The 21,518-nt window shown below is 27.2% G+C and overlaps 2 protein-coding genes across 2 annotated transcripts; one reads left to right on the top strand and one right to left on the bottom strand.

The window, feature by feature from the left end:
* The first annotated feature begins 4,221 nt into the window (after positions 1-4,221).
* Positions 4,222-7,404, top strand: LOC105843665 (uncharacterized). The gene is made up of 2 exons (XM_065805453.1): positions 4,222-4,933; positions 5,294-7,404. The coding sequence occupies exon 2, from the start codon at positions 5,323-5,325 to the stop codon at positions 7,363-7,365; it is 2,043 nt and encodes a 680-aa protein (XP_065661525.1). The 5' UTR covers positions 4,222-4,933; positions 5,294-5,322; the 3' UTR covers positions 7,366-7,404.
* Positions 7,405-13,626: 6,222 nt separating this feature from the next.
* On the bottom strand, positions 13,627-21,267 carry LOC101235216 (uncharacterized). The gene is made up of 6 exons (XM_065805452.1): positions 21,132-21,267; positions 20,909-21,018; positions 20,334-20,443; positions 20,035-20,109; positions 16,508-16,754; positions 13,627-14,939 (listed from the first exon to the last, which is right to left on the bottom strand). Exons 1-6 carry the CDS (start codon positions 21,135-21,137, stop codon positions 14,798-14,800), a joined length of 690 nt encoding a protein of 229 aa, XP_065661524.1. The 5' UTR covers positions 21,138-21,267; the 3' UTR covers positions 13,627-14,797.
* Positions 21,268-21,518: the final 251 nt, after the last annotated feature.

The raw sequence follows: 21,518 nt of genomic DNA, 5'->3' as shown, positions 1-21,518 counted from the left end.
GACCCCACTTACCTGCAAATGTTCAAGTTTTACATCTTGATGTATAACTAAATGGTTTAAGAAAGTAATAACCATTTTTACTAAAAACCTTATAAATATAAGTTTTCCTTGAAAAAATGTAAAAAAAGATTTCTTATTGGCTAAGCGGATTCTTTCTACTAATTTATAACTACACAGATAAATACACAGTATAATAAAAGTAATTTATAGCTTAATAATTACACAGTAAAATAAAAAATAATAATTTATAACATGATAATTACACAATATATTCAGAGGCAATTCTACAAATAAAATAAGAGGGGGGGAGGTGAATCCTTAAAAAGTACTCAACTGGTTTCTAAACAAAAAAAAAAAGGTCCTCAAAACTAAAATTTACCCTACTGAACTTTGTCAAATACCTGGCTAGCCGACTAAATTTGTATAAAAACCAAATATAACTTGAAAATCACTTTCTTTGGGAGTGAACCCCCCTCCCCCATACACCCCCTTTCTGCTTTCTGTAAAAGCGCCTCTGAATATAATAAAAAACTTTATTTCTAATACATACCCCAGTGGGCACTTTTGACACATTCGTAACTTTGAACAAAAATTTTTTGCTAAAAGCTTTCAAAACTTTTTGCTAAAAACATTCAAAACAGTTGATGATAAATGAGGAGTGGACTTGCAAAACCTGATAATTCACTTTTTTGTCATTTCGAGTAATTGGCAAAAACTGTTTTCAGAAAATCTGTTTGTTATGCAGTTGTAATTGAAACACTATTGTATGCATATTAATAAAACAATGTTTTGAACAGATATTGGTAAATCCTAATCTGCAGAATCAGATTTAAAACAAATATAAATTTTTTTTTTATCTGGTTTTGCATGTTAAAAGGTTTTTACTCGGTTTTGCTCGGGATAAATGGTTTAGCTTAGTTTTATGACTATACTTTTATTATTAAAAATAATGTGTTGTTTAAGAAAACATCCAAAGATTACTGTAATAAAAAATCATGAAACTTTGTTACAAACATCATTTGGCAATGTTATAATTGATTTAAAAAAAAATTTTAAACAAAAAACAAAACAAAACAATAAAAAGCAAAAAAAATTTAAACAAAATTTTTTTAAACAAATAAACAGTTTTTAAAAATTTAACTTGTCATAATCTTGTTTGAAATTTTAACAAAAATCAAACTCTAAGACCAATGTCTTCTTCATCGCAGTCACAGTCCTCATCAACGGCAGCGTTTTTATCTTGTATTGTAGCGGTTGATATCAAGATTGAATAGACTTCAGTTCCCGGAATGTTTTTCCAATCAGGACCATACACAACTGCAAGCAAATGATAAATGTCTTTGAGCGTCGGTGCACTGATTGGACGCATTCCTGATATTACTAATGGATTGAATGTGTGAGATTTTCCACGTTTAAGAAGTTGTATTGGTTTTCCTAAATCACCCTTGTAGTTCACTTCTGACTGAACGGTGACATAAACTTTACCTTTGCTTGTGAAATGTTTTTGCAAAATGATGCGTTTAAGTTCTTGAAATCCGCTCAATGTTTTATATGTCGAAGTACTAGATTTTTTCCAGTCTTTCACTAACCATTCCCGATTAATAGTGTTCACTGTATCGCAATGTTTCAAGAAAATGTCATGGAAACCGCTCGGTTCTAAAATGTCAGACTTTAAGATCCTTTCTATGCGACCAAACAATCTGTCGCATGGTAGAAATGAGTGTCCCCTTACAAGAAATATTAGCTCAACTTTAGTCACATATTGTGGCGAATTAAACAGCCATGATTGTACCATGGCTGTTTAATTCGCCACAATATATACATCCTAACATGATATTGTTTTTATTTTGACCTCCACAGCCATCACTAACAAGTCGAATAGTGTCAACAGCTTCATTAAAAGTTAAGAAATTAGATAACTAAGTTGTTAAGTAGTGGAAAACGGCACTTGCTATTTCATTTAATCCTCTTCCCGACTGAGACTCTAACCAAGTGTATGAGTGATTGGAATTGTTATTCAAATCACATAAACCGAAATTGTACAAACTTAATTGCCTGGAGTAGTAGGCTTCTTGCACAGTAACTCTAGGAAACGATTGGACTTGTTGCAAGTCATAAGCAAGTGTGTAGACATTATTTTTGGTTTCTTTTAGAATACTATATAAAGCTTTTGCTCTTAGTTTGTGTACTCTTAGCTTAACAATAAGATTGACTTTCTCGTTTTCTTTAACATTTTTAAGGAGATTTTTGAGATTGTCACATGTTGTGCATGTATCTGAAGTTGGTGTTTTGAATGATATATTGAATTCTCCAACAAAGACTCGGTAAAACATTTTATAAGATATAGACAGATCCCTCTGATGCTGCTGACCTAGTGATTTTTTGAAAATCTTGTACACATTATTAATACTTTTTAGTTGAGTTGGCAGATACAGTCTTACGCTTTTGTTTCTCCCATGATGGCTCTCTGTTGCTCGCAGACTTCTAATAAAGTTTCTTATCGCTTCTTTTTTTTTAATATTTTATTCCTACTCTGTTTCCACCTCGATTCTTCTTAGCTGGCACGCCTGATGTGTAGTGGCGGGATATTATTTCGGACAATCGACTTGTTTTCACCGGATGTACAGCTTTTAAAAAAAGTTGTTTACAGACATGAATTTTGGACTGCTCCTTTGGAATGTAGAATTGTGCTGAGGAAGTTCTGTTCTTGGTCTTGACATTGTTAGTTTGTTTTGAATATTCAGATAGTGTACGCAGAAGAATGATGTTATCTTGTGTAAATTTTTCACAAGACTTGAATAATTTCTGACGAAAATTCCAAACATCGTTGACGTCAATTTCTTCGCACTTGTACATACTAGCATTTTTCTTGTTTCTTCCATTATGAAAAGCCTTTGGAAAAACCTTTCTCTGCAATCAGCTTACTTACACAGGACAATTGAATTTAAGTTTGAGAAAGAAAGAAAAAGCTAAAATATACGAAATATTCGAAATATTAAATATACGAAATATTTAATATACAAAAATATATAATATACTTAAATATACGAAAATATTTTTAAAAAAATTATGAAAATATTTGAGGCACAATTTATAAAATGCTCTATCATTGATATGATTTCTAGAACAAAAAAAAATTTTATTCTGAAAATTTTATTTTAGTTAATGGTGGCAAAGGTTCTCAAAAGCAAACTTTATACTTCCAACTTTATACTTTCATGCAAGTATAAAGTTGAAAGTTGAAAGTTGAGTTCAACTTTCAACTCGTTGGCTTGTTTGATATTTAAAATACTTTGGTTTTTAAAATCTTACATAAAACATTTTTTTAAAATCTTACATAAAACATTTTTTTTAAAACTTACATAAAACATTTTTTTAAAATCTTACATAAAACATTTTTTTAAAATCTTACATAAAACATTTTTTTTAAATCTTACATAAAACATTTTTTTTAAATCTTACATAAAACATTTTTTTTAAATCTTACATAAAACATTTTTTTTAAATCTTACATAAAACATTTTTTTTAAATCTTACATAAAACATTTTTTATTTAAGCTTTTTGTTGCTTTTTTCATGTCGACAATTTTTTAGAAAAAGCAAATTAAAAATATTGCTCTTGGAAAAAAGTCATGGAATTAAGTGTGATATTAATCTGCTTTAGATAACCTAAAATCGCATTTTTTTAGATTCCGACTACTGTACTTTGAGTAAATTAATTTTCTGAAAAAATAGTTTCTGGAAAAACTAATAAAACCAAATAAAATCTCAATTACCAGTAAGATAATTCTATTGTAAAAGTATCTTAAATGTTTTTTTAAATTATTATTACCTAAATATTATTAAAAATATTATTACCAAAACAAAAACATAGTTTCTTTTAAATCTCTATTTAAAGAGAAATTTAAATCTTTATTACTTCAAAATGTATTTTGAACTAAAATAGATTTAAACTACTCTTTAAATAAATGAAATCACTTTTGTAATAATGTATATATAACACATTTGAAACGTTTCAAATTTGCATCTTTTCTTTTATATCAAGCATACTTTTTATTAACTATTTTTAATAAAATTTTTGAGACTATTTTTAAACCTTTGTTACCGATCAGTTTTTTAAATTATAAAATAGTAATATATTGAGAGTTATTTCAGTCATTACTAATTCATGTAACTAAGCACCTGCCTAATGTTGCTATGTCTGCTGCATTCGTTTTCACCAAGAACAACTGATTTTTTGTCTGCAAAGTAAATCGACTTAATTTGAACTTTTAATCTTTTTAAATGAACTGCGCTAACTTTAATTGTTTGGGGTTTAAAATAATATTGAGTTAAAAGTAGCTTTATATTTATAACGTAACATTTTAAATGTTTCATCGACGAAAATATTTTACATCGCATTTTAGGCGAATAAAAAATCCATTTATAACAAAAAAAAATTTTCGCTTTCTATATTTTTACATTGATCATCAAAATTATATAATTATAAACAACATTGTTTAAAAAAATTACTTTAATTATTTATAATTCTAGTAATTATGTTTTTTTATGTCATATATTTGACTAAACGAGGTGAAAAATAAAATATTTTTGCAGTAAAAAATTAACGAGAACCATTATCTAAATTATTTTTGTCTTGTTGTTTTTATATTGATACATTTAATTTTACTTAGAAACCACATCTATCGCTGTATATATATAGCGGACATATGTAGCGTATATAGCGACAGGTAGATAATACGAAAATTATTATTATTGGTCAATATCTAAAAACAACAAAATATTTTTCAACACTTTATTATTACACTTTAATGTATGATTAAAAAGTGTTAGTTCTACGTATTAAAAGCGTGTTTAAAAACATACTATCGTAATGCATTAAGCAAAGTTTGTGTAAATATTTTTTGACTTCACTATTGCTTGGTCGAACAAGGTGATTTTTTATATTTGGGTGTTACTTATTTTATTGGTTATACTTTCTGTGCATTCCTTTTTTTTCTTTTTTTCATTTTTTTTTTTTTTTTTTCCTATTTATTGTTGTTTCGTTAAATTTCCGATGTTTTTAAATTATTCATTACTTTTTTTCATTCTATATTAAATTAAAAAAAAAAAAAATTAAAAATTTATAATATTCAATAAACATATGAGAGTGTTGCGTCAGAGATTTTTTAACTTTTTGTTTTTACGTCTCTTTGGCTTGTTTGATATTTTGTAGAGTGATTTAAAAAATAAACCTTTAAAAGTATATCTATTTATTCCAAGTATTTTTTATAAAATACTCGGTTTTTCATAGAATGATGTGTTTGCAATGAAATATTTATCATGAATGAAATGGAATCTTCATTGTATGAATTGGAAAAAATAAATGAGTACAGAGAATTAGTATCCAGCCAAGGAAACCTTTTAACTGGATTGCTTGAAGAAAAGGACAACCATAAAAGTGAAACTGAAAATCATAACTTTTGTAAATATGTTGAAATATCATATGGAGAAGATCCACTTGTTGCCGATAAAACTGTGAAAAAAGTAAACAATACATCTCAACATAAACTTGCCAACGATGAAGGTTATAACAGTCACTCTAGTGGGGAGAGTGCTCCTCTTCTTAAAACATCTTCTTTAAATAAACAAGACGAAGCTGGTTATGAAGTTCCTGACATTGTTGTCAAACCAGGACAAAATTTTCCTCGTAGAGCAAATGAAAAAAAGTTATCTATTGCAAAATTGTGGCAGCGATATAGTAATGATTTTAAAGAAACCAACAAAAATGAAGACCAAAAGAACTATTATGAACCGTCTTCTGATTCTCTTCATAACTACTTTCTTGCACAATATCGTTATCCTGGTATTCGTTTCGTCGTTTGTCTTATCTTTTCTGTAATTGTGGCATCGAGTCTTTTATTATTGTTATACTTAATTGCTAAAATCGATATAATTTTATGTATTGTTTTGTCAATTATTGTACATTTATTGGTACTGATTATGCTTGTGACATTGACAAACCGTCATATTTTATGTATTGCTACGTTACTTTTACCCAGCATGTTTTCATCACGTGCAAAACTGAGTATAGTAATTTTTATACTATTATTATTAGTCATTGGACCTATTGTAGGAATAGCCGAAAAACTTAATATTGCAAGGACGTGTCATAATGAAAAGCTTGAAGCTCATTTACAAAAAAATGAAACAGAAGATTATAATTTTACAGAAAATTCAAAAGTTTATGAAAGCTGTTCTTTAGTTTTGTTACGTGTTCACAAATATTGTCAAAAAATGGTTGTCCATTTAATGAAAAATTGTGCCAGTAAATCGTTATCATCATCTGAAAGAAAACTTTGTAATCTAACTCACGAATCCTTGTGCGGTTTAAACGAAACAGCTCTTCAAAAGTGCTCAATGAAAACAGAGATAACCTATAAACCAGTTTTGTTTCAATTTCATTCTAATGTTATTATATCGCAAATAATTATGTATTTTATGCCTTTCTTGTCATTACTGTTCATCTCAGAAGCTTACCGATACAACAAAGATTATTTAACTAAAAAAGATGAAGATAATATTTACATAACACCCGTATTGCAAAGTTTAGATCGTGAGAGGAAGAATCGCGGCCTTAATGATTTTGTCGTGCCATTAACAAGGATAGAATTTCAAACTTATTTAATACGTAAATCTTTTTCGTTATCACGATACGAATGGCTCGCTATTTTCAAATGGTTTGTTATAGCGCTCAGTTGCGGCCTGCTCGTGTTAGTTGTTGTTCTTTTGGATGATTGGATAAATAGTGCTTTGGAAAACGTACTGAAGTTACAATGTAAATATAACTTTGATCATTATGCTAATAAAAAGTACCGCAACGTCATTTATGCAATGCTTTGTTTTTTAGTTTTTCTAATAATGTTTCAAAGTTATGTATTGAGGCTAAGAAGTGTTATATGCGATTATTTTTATTTTGATGTTGTCAATATTCGCTCGAAGCATTTATACTACAAGATACTTCATGATCGACATTCATTTACTCGACATGTTCGTCGTAAAGTAGAACTAATGTCGGAGCAAAAACGTTTAGCATCAAAAATATCATTTGCTTCAAAAGTTTTTGAACTGTTACCGCAGCAGGCGCAAAACGCATGTTTGAAACTGGCAATACGCTCTTGCATGGTGTGCAATTCGTTGACTTATTATAAAACTATTGAATGCGAGCAACAGTCTTGCAAAGCTCATTATTGTTTTGAATGTTTTGTTGACGCTGGTCAGTGTTGTGTAAGGTGTCAAAACAGTGAGAGTAGTAATAAAGTTAGAGAATGCACCTCTGTACCAGTTAGAGAAAGCACTTCAGTACCTGTTTCAGTATCTGTTTAGTTTTAAATATACCTAAAAATATAAATATATTTTATCTCACCTGACTTTTTTTGTTGTCAAAAACAAAACGGGGTTTAAATCTAATTCCATTAAAAATCAATTGACTGCAAGGTAATTTTTAATAACGGCTAGACTAAAAAATAATTTTCAATGATGGCTAGACTGAAATATAATTTTTAACTTAATTAAACAAACACCAGATTTTTTTAATCAATTACATTATTATATATGTAAAAAAAATCGATAAACAAAATTAAAGTTAAAAAGTAAAAAAGATTTTTAAATTTATTTGTCGAAGGTGAGTTCACTTCTTAGATGGCAATTAAACTTCTGAAAATAATTGTCTTTAACTAATTTGGATAATTTTCAGCCTTTGTTCAAATTAAACATTTTATTTCTAGGTTAATTTAAATGTATCAAACGAATTTCGGGTCTTTGGTTTTTTCAAGATTGAATAAATAAAAATTATTTTTTTAACAAATTTTTTAAAATATGCGTTGAGAATATTGGACAGACACGTTAACCTTGTTATTTATTGGTTTTACCTTTACAGAATTAAAAATATATTATTTATAATAATATAAATAAAATTTGATTTCGTATATTGTCAATAGGGTTGTGTTTAACCCATGAAAAAATAAATATTAGGTCTAGCAAAATTAAAAAATTGTGTGGCAAATAGGATTACTGCGTGGTAAAAAACAGGCTCAAAGGAAACGATTAACTAGATTTAAAAATAATAATCTTGTTAAAAAAGTAAGTACAATCAATCTAAAAAAAAAGTTAACACGTAGAATAAAACCGACACATTCCTTGAAGAGCAGGAGAACTATAATTATTATTCATTGCTATTTTAAATAATAAACAACTAGAAATGTTTTAAAAAAAGATAAAACCTAAGATAGATAAATTTGTCTATCAATTATCGTGTTCAGAAATGGATTGTAACAAAAATTATAAAATTAAGATTATAAGAAAAGGATTATAGCGTTCACTCGTTTAAAAATATAAACTTTTGATTAATAAAACTTGATGAAAAAAATGATATTATATATAATTAAATATTATACCAATGCTTTTTTTTTTTGCGGAAACGCGTTGGGACGGGGCGCTGAAGTCTAGATTTTGAAAACATATGGTCAACGTATAAAGACTTTGTTTGATTTGCCTGATAGTTTATGGCAAATTTAACTTTGCAAAAACATTACAGAAGTTGTTTTTTTTAAATTAGAAATAGGGGTTAAACCTCTGCACAAAATCTCTACCAGAATTCAGATTGCCTACATAGTGTTTTCGGTCAGTAGGTTAAATATTTAATGAACCAAAATCCAGATTGACTACATACTGCTTTTGGTCAGTAAAGTTGCTTTAAACTCAAAAAAATGATTTGTTTGTTACACCATAATAATTGGTTGTTTTGAGAGATTTTTTCCCTTGATTCTTTAGTCAAATAACTCAATGATGACATGCCGTGAAAAGTCGTTTGATAGTGATGAACTGGTATTAGGAGTTTTTATTGGTCTTTCCGAGGCATTTGAAACAGTTGATCGGGATATTTGTCTAACAGAATGCAATTTGTATTACTAGAAAGGTCAGGAGCCCTCAATATTACGTGTGGAGTTCCTCAATGTTCAATCCTAGGTTTCAGGTTCCTCAGGGTTTAATCCTTGGTAATCCATTATTGTTTTTAATATATATTAACAATATGCATAAAGCTTCCCAAAAATATCTACAACATTTATGCTAACATTACAAATTTATTTTTTAATTATCCTGATGCTGACATTACAAATTTATTTTTTAATTATCCTGATGCAAACAACTTTGTTTGAAACTATGAATACTAAACTCGAAAATTTTAACCTCTGCTTCATAGCAAATAAATTATCCCTAAAATGTGGAAAAACTAGCCTTACTCTTTTTCATAAAAAAAACTTTTAATTAATCTTCCGTTAAAGCTGCCTAAACTGCTTATTAATGAAAATAAAGTTAAACGGGAAAAATATACAAAATTTATGGGAGTACTTTTTGATGAAAATTTGTCATGGAGAAACCATATTGGTCGTCTTGAAACAAAGGTGTCCTCTGTAATAGGTGTTTCGAATAAGTCGAGACCTTTTCTCGACAGTAAATCACGTGATATGCTTTACTTTAGTAGTCATAGTCAACTTTTGTACACAAATATTGTATGGACCAGCACCCATAAAATAAAGTTGTTAAAATTGCAATGTCTGCAAAACCATGCATGCAAAGCAATTAGTTATTTAAATAGGTTAGTAAACCTTGCCCCAGTGATGAAAATCATGATGGTTCTAGATATTGAGAAACTTAACACATTACCGATATAAATTTTTATGTATAAGTATAAAAACAATCTACTACCAAGCGTTTTTTCAGACATTTTCTTGGTATCATTTTCTGAAAAATATAATCTGCGTTTAAATACCAAGTACAACTATCACCTAGGGAAAACTAAAGCACAGCAGTCAAGTTTTCTAATTACAAACCGTGGTCCATCAATATGGAATCATTTCCAAAATAAAAATATTAAAGACCTAAAAAGCGTTTCATCGTTTAAACGGCAAACTAAAATGCGTCTTCTTAAATCCTGATAGTTACACCAATTTTTAAAACAGATGATCCTTTTGGTGTTTCTAACTACAGACCGATATCAGTTCTTAATTATTTTTCCAAGATTTTGGAGCGTTTAATGTATCATAGACTTTATTCTTATACTTTATTATATATCTTAAATGTAAATAATATTCTTTACAATAAACAACTTGGGTTTAAATCTGGTCATTCGACCGATCACGCAATAACTAATCTTGTACATGAAATTTTTAAAGCTTTTGATGAAAAAAAATTTACTTAAGGCGTCTTTATTGATCTAAGCAAAGCGTTTCATACTGTAGATCATAATACTCTCCTATGTAAACTTAAAAATTATGGTATCATAAATTCTAACTTAGATTGGCTTAAGAGTTATTTAAAGAATAGGAAACAATGCATTTTATATGATGGCAAAAAAAAAGACAATTAACTGCGGAGTTCTCCATTCAAGGTCCACTTATTTTTCTTATTTATATAAATGAATTGAGTAAACTTTCCAATATCTTAAATTCAAATCTATTTGCCGATGATACTACCCAGCGGGCATTTGTTTTTAAAAGTTACGTTCTAAATGTATTTTAAATGTATTTTAAACGTTTTCTAAACATTCTTCCGTAAAGAACGTTTAAAAGGCGTTTAAAAACGTTTAAAAGACATTTACAACGTAACTTTTAAAAACAAATGCCCGCTGGGTAGCGTATTTTATTCTAATAAAGATATTATTGTTTTATTTGCAACAGTGAACAAAAAGCTTGCAAAATTAAGCGAATGGTTTATATCGAATAAATTGTCCATAAATGTTAAAAAAACAAAATATACTTTCTTCCATCGCCTTCATGATAAAGACTTCTTATGTCAAAAGAGAGCGTTCTTTGATGTTTCTCGGTGTAGTTTTAGATGAATATGTAACGTAGAAGGAGCACATACTTTCAATCCAAAATAAAATCTCAAAAAATATAGGCCTTTTATACAAAGCCATCTTTTTTCGCCAAAAGTAACATAAGTTTTTGTGTTTTGCCTTTTCGTTTGTGTAAAGTTTGTTTTTATTTGTGCTGTTTTGCTAATTGCTTTCATTTTTGTTTGCTGTTGTTACTGAGTGTTTTCATATTTATTTGTCTTATTATTTTGTCTTTTTTTTTTAATCAATTTAATTTACGTATGCTTTTATTTATTATTATTGCTGTTTATTTTTTGTTTGATTGTTAATTTTATTTAGGTGTCACTCCAATGACCAGATTTTAACTATATGAGTGACACCTAACCTAATTTTGTTGAATTATAAAAAACGTGTAATTTTTCAATTTTTGGTTGAATAAATAATAACTCGCAAAGCTCGTTCGATAATTAAAAGAAATCATTTTCAAGATAAATTAAGTAAAAATTATAACTTAAGATTATAATTTAACAACAGTCTAACATAAAAAGTAAAATATTTGTGTAGGAGAATCAAATTATGTAACTTATAAAGGAAATATAAACTATGATTCATCTACAAATATAAAACATTAAACATCGATGGCATTATGCACCTAAGTGTGAAGTGCCGCAGATGTGATTTTACAGGGGAGTATTTTGAAAGCAGTAGATTAGTAACAATTTAGTACTCGTAACATTTTAAACGATTAGTAGACTCGTAACAATTTATCGTACACTTACCATATTCGGGCACAATAATGTTTGAAAAAATATGATAATTTTTGTGTACTTAGCTCCATTTGACCAAATGTTGTACTTAACACTTCTGTGCATAATGCCATCGACATATAAACTAATGTTTTTTTAATTTAAATGAATTTAAAAAAATCCTTATACTGAAACGTCTTTAAGTTTTGAATACATTAGATTCTTAGAAATCTCATTCAATAGCTTCGTTCTAAATTTTTGTTGCTGCTGTTATTTTTTAATGAAGTTCTTCTCTTATTATTATTGTTGCTACTATTATATTTATATTATTATAATTACTATCGTTGTTATCAGTTTTTACTATTACTAATTTCATCATTGTCTATATTGTTATATTATGTTATATTTAGGTATTTAATACTTTATATTAGTACTAGTACTATTGTAAATTTTCTTGAAATGTTATACAGTGGTGAAAATAATAAACACACTATCTAAACATATATGTATATATATACAGTGGTGGAAATAATAAATACACTATCTGAACATTTAGAAAAATGCTTTTTATTCACAGCAAATGATGTTAACTGATATTCTTATGTTTATAAAAATTTTTTTTGTTAAAAATTATATTTATTTTAAAAATTATGAAGTTTTTTTCAATTTTTCTCATGTTACTAACAATTTTGATTAAAGTAGCCGGAAATTTAATGGAAAAAATAATAAATACAGAAATGTTTAATTTGATTCTATATTTGAAAAAACTAAGAAAATTCAATGTTTATAAAACAAATATTTAACAAAAATAATTACAACCAATTAAGAACAAAAACAAACTTTTCTTTTTTTCTGAAAAAAGTTTATCAATCACTTCATACAACATTTACCAAAATTGCCTAATATTTTGTTGCATGTCCTTTATTTTTTTTCACTTTGATTGGTCTTTTAGGCATGCTGTTGACCAATTTATGGCATGTTGATATTGGAATAGTGTACCATGATGTTTTCACAGCCTACCACAGATCCCTTTCGTTCCGAGGTTTTTTTTTTCCTACCCCATTCTTTACAATTTTCCATAAATTGTCTATTAGACTTAAATCTGGCGATTATGCTGGCCAGTCCAATTATCTCATACCATTATTTTGGAACCATCTCTTTGTGATAGAAGCTGTATGTTTTGGATCGTTATCTTGTTGAAATATCAAGAGCAGCGGCATGTTAACCTCAGCATAAGGAAGCATTATTTCTTCAAGTATATTAGTATAAATATCAGCTTTCATAGTGTCTTTTATTAAATAGATAGGACCAATACCAGATGACGAGAAACATCCCACACCATAATGCTTCCACCACCAAATTAAACTGTTGTTTTTTTAGTGTAATGTTGGTCAAACTCTTTATTTAGTGGTTTGCGGACAAGCTGCTTACCATCTGATCCAAAGATATTAACTTTAGATTCATCTGTCCACATAACTGTGCCCCATTTCTTATTTGTCCATGCAGAATATTTATGACAAATGTGACTTTCTAATCATAATATCCTAAGTTAAAACTGTTTTATGAATTAATTCACTAATATACATACTAATACCGCCATATCATATTTTTAAATATTCAAAATACTTACAGATTAAAAGTAAAAAGCAATCTTAACTTCAGCAATGTTTTTTACTCTAATTGTAATTAATTAACTGAAATGATATTATTATAATATATTAGTAAACTGTAAATAATTAACTGAACATGCATAGAAAACTTATTGAACATACTATATTTTAAAATATAAAGTAAAATATTGAGTAGCGTAGAAAGGTCATATCAGTTTGAGGGGGAGTGACTAAAACAGCCAGGGTTAGAGATTTGAAGGGAAAGGGCGAGAGAAGTGACCCTCCTCTTAAATGAATATGGGAGAAGAGGCTATTACCTTCTCCAAATCCTCTTCCTACAAGGTATTAATAATAACCGGAGTCAAACACATATTTGAAAAGTAATAACAGTTGAAAATTAAAGAAAACAAAAAGATTAATCAATACCGTATTTATTTTTTCCAGTAAATATCCGGCTACTTTAAACAAAATTGTTAGTAACATGAGAAAAATTGAAAAAAACTTCATTTTAAAAATATAACTTTTAACAATAAAGTTTCTAAAAACATAAAAATTAATATCAGTTAACATCAATTGCTGTGAATAAAACGCATTTCCCCAAATGTTTAGATAGTGTATTTATTATTTTTTCCACCACTGTAACTTATTTCGAAATATATTTGATTTGGTTCATAATAAAAAACTCGCGCTCTTTTTTTTAACTATTATCACTATACACCATTATTAAAAGTCCATACACCATTATTAAACAGTCCATACAACATTATTAAAAGTCCATACAACATTATTAAAAGTCCATACAACATTATTAAAAGTCCATACAACATTATTAAAAGTCCATACAACATTATTAAAAGTCCATACAACATTATTAAAAGTCCATACAACATTATTAAAAGTCCATACAACATTATTAAACACATTAAAACATTATTATACACATTAAAAGTCCACCATTATTAAACAGTCCATACACCATTATTAAAAGTCCATACAACAGTCAATGAGCAAGCAAAGGAATTAAAACTAAATTTTTAGCTCTTCAAAAAATATACAAAATGGCTAAAACTAAACTTTATATAGACGACCCTACATATTTGAGTCAAGAGTTTAAAATGGCTGCAAATTTTTCCAGCACCCATTCTTTTATTTTAATAAATTTTCAACCGTTTTTTAAATGCTCATCTCGAATAAAGCATAAATGATAGACTTGAAATTTTCAAGAATAAAAAGTATTTTGATAAAATAATATGTGAGATATGTCGTGTTTTTCTATCGTGTCGCAAAACTCGAACAAAAAATGTATCAAAATCTTTCATATATATGAACGTCCTGTTCATACAATTTAGAAATTGTATTGTTTTGATTTTTTTTTAAAATAATCGAATATTTTTCTTAAGACCCTGACGCCATTAGAGATAAGGAAAAAAAGAAAAAACATTTTTTTAAAAATGAAGTTTTTGTACCATAAGATACCGCAAAAATATTATCGAGGTTATTGCAGCAATACAGGGGCTTTCGTATTGGGTTTACAAGGTTTGTATCGTTGTTTACACAGGCGAAGCCAGAGCCAAAAAGCAATTGCATTACGTAATTGTTATATCAATCCAACGCCATATGAATTCACGCACAAAAGAAACAGGATTTTCTAATAAACTTTCAATTTGTTCAGAAATATTTTCAATCTCAGGAGTCGTTTGTATTTCAATTTTGTAATTTGAATCCGATCTATAACATAAAAACAAAACAATAAAAGCATTCAGGTCTGTGTTACACACAGACGGATTTTTGTGCACAGAGGGGAGTATTAGGGACCTTTTAGTGCTGGATATAACTTTCTAGCAGGCTGCAGACTCAAAAATCTATAAATCAATACTGGCATGAATGCTCTTGAAAAAAAATCCAACTGGAACCTGGGAACAAAAAACCTCTAAAATTTGCGCCTCAATCTTATATAAGAGGGTAACTGGTAATTAAAATTATATATAGCATACCCATTGTTCTTATTAACTTGAGCATATCTATGAGTCAAAAGATAAGATTGTCAATTTGAACTTGTTTTATTTGTGACCACCCAGCAAAAATCCTACAGCGAAATTTCAGTGGACCTATATTTTTGGCGGTCTACTGTAGTTTTGCCAATCCGTTACTCAGTAGACCATTAGTGGCAGCCGCCAAAAGTGGCTAGCCGATGACTAGCCACTATTAACATATGGGAAAGTTATAGGCTGGTTAATTATAGCGGCTGCCACTAATGGTCCACTAACAAACCGATAGCAAAAACTCTAATGAGCCACTTAAAAATGCCTTCATAGGTCCACTGCAAATCCACTAAAACAATGTTTGCTAGGCAGACAGTTTGAAGTTTCTTATACGATTCTTCAGCTTTTAGGAACCTATCACAAACTTACTTTTTCATCAAGTCGTTTCCATATATTTTCTAAAGAATTTAGCTCAGGAGCAGGTTGATGCATTAAATTGATTTTATTTACATAAAACCGTGCTTTAACAAGTTTGGATGGCATTCCTTCATTTATTAGCAAATAGAATACCTAATAAAGTTTCTAAAGTTAAAATCAATTTATAATTTTTTCAAACGTTTTTATTTCCTAGAAAAGCATTTTCTTTAGGAATTCTGTGTTTTGGAGGATAGCATGTGTGTATTTTATAGCAGTGTAAATAGTACCACTATTTTAAATCATTATTACGAAGGGCTAACAAAATTTACATAATCATTCATTAAATGTAAAAAAATTTCGTAATAAATTTCAAAATTTTACAATGAACTTAATCATGTTTAATATTAAAAATAAATACTTTTAAATTCTCATTACTTTCCTAAAATTTGATGTGAAAGTGGCTAATATTGTTAAGTATTTTTTTATTTCCTATCTCCATTAAAATATTTTTTTTTTGTTCACAACACGCGTATTTGTTGCCAGCATAAAATATACAAATTTAATTTTTGCAAGTAAAATATTTCAACAAAAACCCTTAACCCAACTGTCTGTGTAAATACATACATTATATAAAAACAATATATGATTATATATATATATATATATATATATATATATATATATATATATATATATATATATATATATATATATATATATATATATATATATATATATATAATTTTCAGTCTATAGGATAGAAAGAAATTTGTATTAGTTTTTGATAAATATATTAAAATAAATTAGTTTTTAAAAAATGAATTAATATAAATGATGTGAGCATAACTGTTGTAATCTTGAATGTTGAAAACTTGAAAAAAAAAGTAACCTGCTCACCTAAAAATACATGCAGGACAAGATCCTGTAACTGTTACTCTTATCCATTTTTGATTTCGTATGGTAGTAAAAGACATGCAAGATTTTTTCATACTTTTACATCGCTCAAATATAGCGAGCCTTTTGAGAATTCCTGTATTACAGCTCTCTATCATGCCAGAGCATAATGGACAGAGTCGCTGATAAGACAAACAAGTAAACAACTTTTCTTTGTTAAAAATTGAGAATTCGTTATCTTCATTGCAAGCTAAAAAAAATACATATCGATACAATTGCAAATTTTGATCTCATTAAATGTAAATAAGGTCTGCAAGGGGTCATCATTTAACTTATACATTCAATTAATTTCATTCAAGACTGTTTTTAAAAGATCATTTCAAAATACTTGACTTAACTTGTCATTACAAATTGAGAGTAATAAATGCTAAATAACTTAGCGATAGTGCTAAATAACTTGACAATACTAAATAACTTAGCAATATGTGGTAGTGGTGTAATGGTAGAGCGCTTCCATCATAATCAAGAAGTTACAAGTTCGATCTCCAACATGTCCCTGGTAGTACTGCGCTCAACTTGTTTCTCCACGCAGCAGCCTTGTTCGTCAGGGTTCGTGTTTCAGAGTTATAGAATAGAGAAAGGGTTATAACCACAATTAAAGTAGCCTCCTCGACTGCAGTGGCCTTCATGACCTTGGGGAGGTTAATTAACATTGGAAAAAAAAAATACTAACTAAAAAATAATTTTTAATAAATGATATACATACATATATATATATATGTATATATATGTATATATATATGTATATATATATATATGTATATATATACATATATATGTATATATATATATGTATATATATATATATATATATATATATATATATATAAAATGTAAAAAAGTTGTTTTTTTTCATCTTATTTATTTATTTATTGATCTATTTTGTGATTATTCCACTTTATACTGATCACTCTCAAATCGATAAAGAGTTGATTATTATTACATAATCAAACACAACAATATATATATATATATATATATATATATATATATATATATATATATATATATATATATATATATATATATATATATATATATGTATGTATGTATGTATATATATATATATATATACAGTTTTAATTTCAAATCAATGTATATATTTCATTTTAAAAAAAATCATTTCAACTCAAGTACTACTGCATTAGTTTTATTACTGCATTAAATTTTATCAATTTCATATCTATGTACAGTTAAACTTTTGCTACTATAAATTTGGTTGGCTAAAAAGTAATAAGCAATTTTTCTCAAAAATTTTTATAAAAAAACTTCTCAAAGTTCTGAAAACTTTGAGAAGTTGAGATTTAAGTATATATAACTGATTTAAGACTAAGCCACTTAACTTGATAGAAATAAATTATATCTTCAATGTAACTACCACAATCTTTAAGCAATTGCTTAAACTGTCTGTAATTAAGACCACAACTTCTTATAATAATAACATTTTGAATTAACATAAGATTATCACAATTTACATTTACATAAGAATATCACAATTAAAGAATTTTTAATTAAGGCTACAAATCCAATATTTTTTCCTGTTAGTTGCTAACTCGCTCCATCTGTAGTGACACCACAGAGTTTTATTTCAATTTAAATTTCATGTTTTTTTACTTCAGAGAGAATATCTTCTCCTTAAATTGTGCTCTTCAAATGATTAACATCTAACAGTTCTTCAATTACTTCAAAGTCACTAGTTACAAGTCACTAGTTACATCTCTATTAAAAATAGCTGAGCAATATCACTTCTGTTGATTCATCCAGCAATTAACTGTATGCTTCATAATTTTTCTTTTAATGATAATTTAATATTCTTTGCTAGATCTTAAACTCTTCTAGCAATAGATTAGTGTGAAAGACTAAGATCTTCAACAAAAGTTATTTTTTTCAGAATTTTTATCAAATTTCCAGTAGAAAAAATTTTACCACTTTTTGCTTTTTTTTTTTTAACTTTCTGCAATTAAAAAACTTATTTTTGTAGCACTATATGAACTACTTTTTTATTACTGATTGTTGCCCAATGACATTTTGTTAGGCAATTCCACCTTGTCAATACAAAATTGGTCTTCAAATTTGTCATAATTAGCAGCATGTTTTGTAGTGCCTGTTCACATTGTAACTTTTTTCACACAGCAATTTTTTCCAGACAAATAAGATCCATAATAAAATTATTTTGCTCAAGTACAAAATATTTAGTTGTCCAAGAAGTATTAAAAACAGGACTTTTGTTAAAGCTTTCAGTATCACATCTATCAAGGACCACTTCATGGCTCGCAAACTTTGAGTTAAACAACCATGGGCTAGAGCCACAAAAATGGCTCTAAAACAAAAACCTCAAAAAGCTGCTGCGTTTTCGTTTAGTGGGATAGCTGCAACATCCCCTGCTGCAATTGCTTCCACTGAACATTACAATTATAGCAGAAACCTAGTGTGCTAATTTCAACAAGCATCAAGCGGAATTCTTAAAAAATGACTGGGACACAGCAGTTTACATTCATCATCACAGTGCCCATCTTCTTATTTCAAAACTGATGTGGCAAAAAATTAAAAAAAAAAAATGCTCATTACCTTTCAGCCAATCCAAAAGTTTTTGCAATGACATCATGTTATTTTAATGGGTGTGTAAGTGTTATGAAATATTTTATTTTTAAACTTTAATTACATAATTTTTATAATTATATAATATCAAAATTAATTATTAATTAATAATAATACATTTACACTGAAAATAAAATAAGTTTTATTTTAAATGCATTTTATTTTTTCATATTTTATATTTCTTTATATAAGCCTTATTTTATGAAACAGCAACAATAAGCAATATTGCAAGGTTGCAATATATTACATAAACTAAATAAATTGAATTTAGAGGGACAGGAAAATGAAGCAGAAAAAAGGACGATCAATGTTCCAAGTGATTTTGTAGGCATCCCTGTCCTATTATAAAATTGCATTAAAAAAAAAAGGGATAAACTTTCAATTGATTTGAGCCCTGTGTTTACTGATTATAACTTCACACCTTATTCAACCATGCATGTGTAGATGATGTTATGATGCAATTTTACTGAATTGATATGCAGTCAAAGAATAAACAAAAATTTGCCAAAAAAAAAAAAAAAAAGCCTATACCCTGTTTTTAAATTTTTTTTGGAAGGTGTCAGAGTGTGGAAAAGTGATATGACTTTCTAAATTATTTTTCTAGAATAGCCCCTGTCAAATTATAAATATAAAGACATAAAACATCTAATGGCTACCCTGTGCAGTATTTTTCATTTTGTTAATAACAATTTCAAGATAGAATAACTAAAAAAGAGCAAAAATAGGGTCTTCATTAAATGACTTAAATAAATGTCATAAAAAAAACTTAAATGTCTATAAATGTAAAACATTAAAAAAAAAATTAAAACACATAAAACGTTATTTCATAAAAAGCAAATTTATAGAGCCATTAATTCTTTTCAAAAAATTACCTGATGAATTTATAGAAGTATTAATTTTTTCAAACAAACTGTCTAAATGATTTTCTTCAGTTTCTAACAAATAATCTAATACAAAAAGAAATAATAATATGAAACAATAACAATAACAAATAATACGAAAAGAACTATAGTTTTTATTTGAATTTATTAATTATTTAAATTATTAAAAAGCAAAAAATTAAAAGATTTATTAAAATATTAAAGAACTATTTATTAAAATATGTAAAACTATTTAAAAAATAATAATCAACATTTTGACATAAAACAATATTAAACATAAAAATTCGAACCTTTACCAAATCGATAAATTAGATCAGTTTGAAATTTACATTCAGTTAGTAAAATATATTGATCACATGCAACTTTAATATCATTAGTCAATGCGTAGAGCTGTTGAGACCTATAATTCAAGATTCTTATAATTATAAAATACTTTTAAAAGGATTATGTAAAAACCTAATGTCATACAACTTTGTTTTGCCTTGACAATGGATGATAAAGACTGTATAAAAGTTAAAATACAAATACTTTTGTATCTTTCATATAGTTACAACATTTTATATTCAAGCCAACTTCATAGTAATTCAAAGTTAAGTGTTAATGCCTATTAAAAAAATACCACAGCCTTATATATTCTGAAAAATTACCATAGCCTTATGTATTCTGAAAAAATACCATAGCCTTATATATTCTGAAAAATTACCATAGCCTTATGTATTCTGAAAAAATACCATAGCCTTATGTATTCTGAAAAAGTATTTGAAAGAAAAAATGATCTTTTTTTTAAAAAAAATAAAAATTTGATTTAGGAGAAATTTTCAATTAATGCATAAAAAACTTCAAATAAAAGAATGAAAACAAAAACCTTGCTTGTTCCTCAGATTCTGCCAACTCAAGAGAAGAGCAATCAAACTCATGTTCTTTAATATTATTACATGAATTAAGTTCTTCTTTAATGACGCTTAACAAGTTTATCTAAAAATAACTTATACATAACTATATATTTTTAATTAATAATAAAATTTTAATAACATACTATTTGTATTTAACATTTTTTTACATTTGTGCAAGAAAAAAAAAATACATACATCCATTTTTAGATTTTTTACTTGAGTTAAAGTTCAAATAAAGATGCCATTTTTTTACTGCAAACTGGTTTTTAAATTTTGGTAAGAAAAATGTAACATTTATTACAGCAGTATACATCAGCATGTAATGGTATAAACAAACAAAATGCAATAACACTTTAAAAAAATCTGTATATCAATTATCACAAAAACTGACAATCCTCAAAATAACTAATGTAAACCCAAATTTTGAAAAAACATTTAAAAAAAATCAACACAATATTAAAAAATTACTAATGTGATAACAAATATAATTACAAATGCAACAAAACTCAAAACACAACAAAAATAAAACTTTATAATTATGAAGACTCAAAAATAAAAAAATTAAAAATAAAAAAAAATTTC

The sequence above is a fragment of the Hydra vulgaris genome, chromosome 09 (assembly GCF_038396675.1).
Source record: "Hydra vulgaris chromosome 09, alternate assembly HydraT2T_AEP".
Classification (NCBI taxonomy): Eukaryota; Metazoa; Cnidaria; class Hydrozoa; order Anthoathecata; family Hydridae; genus Hydra; species Hydra vulgaris.
The sequence above is the reverse complement of the archived record's forward strand: the minus strand, read 5'-3'. Positions and strand labels throughout refer to the sequence as shown.